General features: G+C 35.9%; 1 protein-coding gene across 2 annotated transcripts in view; it reads right to left on the bottom strand.

Moving 5' to 3' along the window:
• Positions 1-1,064: 1,064 nt before the first annotated feature.
• The window catches only part of si:ch211-257p13.3 (kinesin-like protein KIFC3), a 24,821-nt gene continuing 18,743 nt past the window's right edge, over positions 1,065-7,142 (bottom strand). Inside the window, exons 16-21 of one of the 2 annotated variants that reach the window (XM_014008790.1) lie at positions 6,458-6,562; positions 4,091-4,221; positions 3,885-4,005; positions 3,678-3,807; positions 3,337-3,566; positions 1,065-1,885 (exon numbers count right to left, since the gene is read on the bottom strand). In XM_014008790.1, coding sequence (XP_013864244.1) covers positions 1,760-1,885; positions 3,337-3,566; positions 3,678-3,807; positions 3,885-4,005; positions 4,091-4,221; positions 6,458-6,562 — 843 coding nt within the window. In that variant the 3' untranslated portion in view covers positions 1,065-1,759. Of the gene's footprint in view, positions 1,886-3,336; positions 3,567-3,677; positions 3,808-3,879; positions 4,006-4,090; positions 4,222-6,457; positions 6,563-7,142 lie in introns of those variants that run through there. The other variant, XR_001310243.1, reaches the window with a different exon arrangement.

The following is a 7,142-nucleotide window of genomic DNA, read 5'->3' as shown; positions in this document are numbered from 1 at the left end:
TTGTTGACTTTATTTCAACTAAAGATGGGAGATGTTAGATTAAAAATATTTTTCATTCAATATGTTTTGATCACCTATTCAGATCAATGTAACAAGATGAGACGAACAATAAAAATTAAAGTTCAGAACAGTTATGTTTCTGCTACATTTTCAACATTTCTGAAGTGGAAAAACAAACAAAAAAACCTGACATGTTTAAAATCAATATTTATTCAGAAAATAAGCTGAAATTTACTTTCTAATAACCATTTAAGCACTCGCTCTGGTTACAGCAACGTTATATTCTGCTACATTAGAATCAAAAGTATAGGATAATTTTTGTGCCAGCGGGAACTGAATTTGAATTGCTCAGATTGAATCTGAATGTGCATAATTTTAAACTAAATGCATTGATTTGCAAATGAATTTTACTAAATTGAAACTGAATTTAAAGTTTTGTATCTGAATTAATTTGCTTTGAAACTGTATTTTGGTTTATTAAAAATTCAGTTTGACTACTTTCACTTTCAGTTCCAAAATTCAGATTTTTGTGTCACATCCTGGTCCTTGAGAAAGCCAGSCAGAGTAATCAAACACAGATCCACAGATTTATGTTTCACTTTAGTGAAGTTTCCCTTCTGTATGTAACAGAGTTGATGCAATCCACTGTAAAAGTGACAAAAACAAAGTTATTTTATTACAGTGATTATTTTTACCTATATGTAGAAAATGTTACATTTACATCACATATTGATCAGATGCTGCTGCTGAATATATCCATGATGTGATGTAAATGTAACATTTTCTTTAGGTCAAATTAATCACTGCAATAAAATAACTTTTGTCTGTTTTTGTCACTTTTACAGTGGATTGCATCAACTCTGTTAGATACAGAAGGGAAACTTCACCAAAGTGAAACATAAATCTGTGGATCTGTGTTTGATTACTCTGCCTGGCTTTCTCAAGGACCACGATGTGACACAAAAATCTGAATTTTGGAACCGAAAGTGAAAGTAGTCAAATTAAATTTTTAAATAAAACAAAATACAGTTTCAAAGCAAATTAGTTCAGAACAATAAATTCAGTTTCAAACCAATGCATTCAATTTCAAATTATGCACATACAGATTCAATCTGAGCAATTCAAATTCACTTCCTGCTGGCACAAGATTTATTCCATACAAAAGCTGGTTTTGAGTCATTGAGGCAAAAATAAAACGGACGTGAGCAATAAACTGGATTTGGTTTTGACATTCACCGGTGACTTATATGGCAATCATATGAACTGAAATGCTCCTGTTCTTTCACAATAAAGTGCATCTTTAGTCTACAAAGGACCAACCCTCTGCACAGTTCCTTACATCCGGTCTGTCCTCAAAAGACTCAAGAGAAACTGAGCATTCAGCCACGGCTGCCTAACATGACGAGAACTACAGAATTATGCAGCACAGATACAACTACGACCTCTAAATGCACGTCACACAGGCAGGGAGGCTCACTAACAACAGACATTAATAGAATACTGCATGAACTAAAGTGCTGATGATCTCTGAGGATGTGAGAAGCTCTCCTGTTAAATGAATCTGACTGTGATTGGAGGAAGCATCAAACGGTGTCAGAAGTTGTGTTGACACTCGGAGTGGAAGAATAAATACTGCAACATGCAGATTGTTGATAAAGGGTTCTGATGGTGAAGAGGTTCTGTTTTTAGCCCTTGGTCAGGATTGCAGCTGACCTTGTCGTTATCTTCGCTGTAGAAGAATCCATCTTCTTGATGATTTTCAGTCACACTGTCCTCCGCCGGATTCTATCTTCCTGGCTGCAGGACCCAGCTCCACCTTGCAAACCCTCTGAGCAAACTTCAGAGAGCACAGCGTCTCGCCCACGTTACTGTCCAGAGCAGACACCTTCAGGGGGACACATGGGAACAAAAATCAGGCTCAAAATAAAAGGACTGGCTTTATTTTTATTTTGTACAGTGGCGGGTCGAGGATTTTTCTGAGTAAGGGGCCATCAAGGGGTCCCAATATTCATAGAGGGGCCAAGTCTTTGTTCCACATCCTTTCACACAAATCCTCAGTTTAGGTAAGTTTTATAAATTTAACCAGTCATACACGTTCAAACACTTGTAATTTTTTTAAAAAAGATACCACTTTACAAGGCTTCCCTTATAGATGGCTTTTAAAGAGTTTATAAACTGTAAATTATTAATAAGTGTTATACATTAATAAAGGACAAAAAAAGATATTAAACTGTCTGGTTTCTTTCCAAATACTGAGCCAAATCTGTTTGTGTATTAAACTTTTCAGACTAGTTTACTACCTTGTAAGCACAATAATGATTAGGAAGCACATATTTTAACATATAATATTGTACTGTATTACTGCGTTATAAATATCCACAAATATTAAAGGGATCCTTATTATAAAGTGTGAAACTGTACACTGTTTTGGATGGGGTGGGATTATTTGGTGTGTTAACATGACTTTTTTTTTTTACTTTTTTGATACATCATCATTGTTGACAATAGTTACATGTTTGAACAATAATTTCAAATATTTATAATCAACACTAAGTTTTAAAACTTTTGGCACTTATAAATGTTTATTTGTCATTAATAAATAGTGTACTGTATTACACTTTACGATAAGTCTCCCATTGACATTTGTGGATATTTATAATGCAGTAATACAATATTAATATAATAAAATATGTGTTTCTTATTGTTATTGTACTTACGATGTAGTAACTTAGTGTTAAATGTTTAATAAGCACCTTTAGATGTAATATGTATGTGAACAGATTTGTCTCATTATTTGGTAAGAAACTAAGACAGTTTTATCTTTCTCATCCTTAATTATTGCACAATAAACATTTATTAATGATTTATTAAGTGTTTACAGATGAATTAGTAATCTATCTATAACCTCTTTATAAGTCATCTATAAGGGGAGCCTAAAGTGGTAAAGTGGTACCAAAAAAATCTTACACAGTAAGTTCTCCTCACCAGTTTTTCATATATTTTACTGAACATAGATAAAATATTCTCAGACACAACGTGGGAAAATCCAGCCATGATTTGTCAGATGAAAGACTTTTTTTGCAGGATTGTTCAAATTTTCTTAAGAGAAGAAGAATTCTGTCAGCTTGTTTCATTCTGGACTTTACTTTTTGACTCATTAGCGCAACTAGTGTTTGAACATGGAACTGCATCCACCATAATCACTCCCAGGTAAAGGATAGATGAGTGGCACTTCTGGGGGCCAATCAGATTTCAGCTGCGGCCAATGCCCCTGTGGCCCCGCCCCTAGAACCGCCCCTGATTTTGTAGCAGCTGATGGGGGGGATGCAAGCTCACCTGCACCACCATGACGGTCTTGCTGCCTTTGCCCAGAGAGTCCTGCAACAAGTATGTGAGGCGAGAGTTCCTGAAGGGGATGTGGGTCTGCCGAGCCCGGAGAGCCTGGATGACGTCGCCCAGCGCCAGCAGGGAGCGGTTGATGTTCTGGGCCTCCTTCAGCCTGTCTCCCTCTGCTCCGGACTTCCAGACCCTCTCTGAGCCCGCCAAGTCCACCAGGTTCAGCTTCCCTGCACAGCCAAGGAGCAATCAGTTTTCCTAGAGTCCTGGATGATAAATGCTCAAAAAACAAACAAAAAAAAAAAAAACAAAACAAACAAAAAAAACAGAGGAAGATGAACCTGTGGTTTTGGAGCCGGTGGCGAGGTCAGTACCCTGAACGGTGATGCACAGCAGAGCATGGGAGCGCGAGCTGTGCTGGTTCATCTGAGTCCCAAAGGTGATCCTGTTCCTTCGAGCTGTGGCCAAAATCTGCATTTAAAAATAATTAAGTGAAATAAACTTTTTTTTCCCCGTACGGCTGATAAGACAGTAGAAACTCACATCACCTTCTTGATGTGCTGAAAGCTTTTAACTTCTATAACTCTGAGGCCAGGAACATGCAGGTGTCCCGTTCCATCGGGGTGGATCTTTATGTCCAGTTTCTCCCCGTCTTTACTCAGAAGGTCTCTGAAAAACAAAACAACAAAAAAATCCTCATCTAGTAGCAAAAAAATGAGGTGTAATGTGAGAAGGTTTCCTGGAGCAGGTGTACCTCAGCACCTCGTTGTAGATCTCCACAGAGCTGACTGTCACCGTGTACGACCACATGTCCTTCCTCTCCTCGATCTCACTGAACAGATGCTTCAGAGCTCGCTGGTTAATGCCGGGGTTTTCCACACTGCCCTGGGGGGGGGGTGGACAACTTGAGAAATGTTTTCCAGCACATTTAGACAGACTGCTTTTGTCAAACACAGAAATTAATTTGATTTAATCTTGCTGAAAATTGTGGTGCCAAAATCAAAATGTCTACTTTGTTAACATTTAATATAAAACTGTTTTTTAAAATTCTTTTAAATAAACACTTGCATAATTTTACATATAAAAATGCCATTTTTCTTGTAAGTCTTTGTGACATACAGTATTTCACCGAAAACATGATTTATGAAACTGTAATGGTAACATTTCACTTTTCCTAAAAAAAAAAAAAATTTCAAAGTAAAACATATGAAACTGTAGTCAGTGGCGCCTGCAGAAGATTTTATTCATGGGGGCCACTGAAAAACCAGGGGTGGCACACCAAAACTAATATCCATTACAGAAATTTTATGATGCGGTTGTAAAAATGACAAATTGAAAACTACGGCAATATAAAGCTATGGATGTGCCAACAGATGTTCAGTTTGTAAATTTATGGATAATATTACTGATTTTGTGACGTTCAGATACAAAAACAAGAACCAAACTATCTGCTCTTCTGCTGCAGTCCATTTTTACTGTGTTCTGTATCTTTACACATGGAGTACCATAAATTGTCCTTAAACTGGCATATTTCTGTGGCATCAGAAGTATTTGTAGTGTTGGTGGGGACCCACTGGTGATGGGTCTGGGGGTCCTCCCCCCAGAAAACTTTGAAAGAAGTTAATGCTATTTCCTGCATTCTGATGTATTTTAACAGGTTGTTGAACAAACTTATTTACATAGGAAAACACTTGATGTGAGTATTCTATAGGTCAAGTGGAATAAATGTATTTGTTCAGCAAGAGAAACACTGGGTGAACTAATATTTTACGGTAAATGTGGGGGTTCAAATGAATTAAACTTTAAATATGATGGGGACACTTCCCTTCAAAAATGATTGCTGTGATGTGTCATTTTATTTAAAAATGTCAAAATATATAATTTAAAGGCATTTACAAGGAACAAGCTTTTTAAATTTTAAAGCCATCACCTCTTTGTTTGTTAAAAGTTTTATTTGCTTGTTGATGTTTACGTTTGTGAAGAAAAACTGTAATTATAAAAACCCCAAACTGGGAATAAAGACTAAAACAAACACAATTATAAACTACATCTACTGTAGAATTAACCCAAACTATTAAGTTATTTTCTTTCTTATGTCATATTAGTTTTAATAAATATGATTTTGGTCTGTGAAAGAAAACTGGAGTACTTGGAGAAAACCCACTCCTGCACAGGGAGAACATGTAAACACAACCCAGAAAGTTGAACTAGCAACCTTCTTCCTTAGCGGCAATATGTTGCTCTACCAACTGTGCCACTGTACTGCCTTATTTTATTTTTATTATAATTATTTAATTAATATTTAATTTAAAAAAATCTATGAATATAACCTCCTGAGAACCTCCATCTTTATTTGAGAACATTGGTTTTAGACTGGTTGTCCTTATTCAGAGGAGCTACATTTTATTTTAGTTTTTTGTTTTAGATAAAATAAATATAATTTAATGTTTTAAACTATTAATTGTTAAAAAAATCAATGTTTGTTTTTATTTTTATGACGTTCTATTCCTAAATAGGTAGGGGAATTGAAAAGGGAAAAACCTGGGTACTCAAGAGGATAAAACTGGCACCCCTGACTGTAGTTGATGGATTACACAAGAAGTGCTAAAAGAAATACTATATTTGCCTAAGTATCAACAAATTGTGCTGATAATTAAATTAAAAACACTTTTTTTCATAAATCTGCAATCTGTCATAAAAAATTAATCTGTTACTTGGTATTTAAACTTTTTTTTGCTGTTTGGTCGTAAATTTGTACGGAAGACAGTTACGGCCATAATGCAATTATTTTTTTCCTCACAAATGCGCAAAAAATAACAGAATTAAAAAAACAACAACAACAAAAATAACTATTTTCTCATGTGTCCTTAATCCTCTCCTGTTGTTTGGTTAAAAATATTCATGCTTTGTTCTCAAATGTCCAGTTTAGCACAGTCCACTAATTCAGCTTTGGCCTAAACTTTTACCCGGGACTATAAGTAGTATAACAATAACTAAGCATCACTCTGTGAGCAGGCTGCTGGATGAATTTTCTGTATTAATTTCAGAGCATATATCAAATTACTTTGCACAATTTGCACAGATTTTTTTTAAATCTGTTAAGTAAAACCAAAGACTGTACCTCCATGGTGTAGGTTTTTCCTGACCCCGTTTGTCCGTATGCAAATATGCAGACATGATAACCATCGATGCAGGACGTCACAAGAGGTTCGATCTCCTGAAACACCTGATCAAAAACAAAAAACAAAACAATTAAAAAAGGTAAGAAGTCATTAGGGATCCACGATTAATTGTAACTTTTACTTTATTTAATAAACATTTATTTTAACTGTAAAATAAAGACTGTAAAAATACTGTAGCCTCTTAGGTTTTATCATTTTCAAACTAAAAGTTTAAAACTGTATTATACGGATGGGGCCATTTTATTAACACACAAAGCATTCTGGGTAAATGATGACGTAGGTAGGTCCTCGGTGCGAGGCTGCTAGCGAGCTATATCCACCCTGAAGGTTAATCTTGGACAATATCTGATGATCGACTCTTTTAAATGAAACCAGAGAGCGTTGACAGAGAGGAGAAGGTAGAAATGACTCAGCCTGGAACTGAAAATATGGATGGAGGACAACAGAGCTGCTTCATGGAAGAACAACCTCAGCTTAGCCTGTTAGCCTTAGCGTTAGCCCTCACGCTATATTGCCTTATAAGTATTAGCTCAGCGCTAGCACGACAAACAAGCTAAACTGTTGTCCTCCATCCATATTTTCAGTTCCAGGCTGAGTCATTTCTACCTTCTCCTCTCTGTCAAC

Source organism: Austrofundulus limnaeus, unplaced genomic scaffold (assembly GCF_001266775.1).
Source record: "Austrofundulus limnaeus strain Quisiro unplaced genomic scaffold, Austrofundulus_limnaeus-1.0 Scaffold52, whole genome shotgun sequence".
Taxonomy (NCBI): Eukaryota; Metazoa; Chordata; class Actinopteri; order Cyprinodontiformes; family Rivulidae; genus Austrofundulus; species Austrofundulus limnaeus.
The sequence above is the reverse complement of the archived record's forward strand: the minus strand, read 5'-3'. Positions and strand labels throughout refer to the sequence as shown.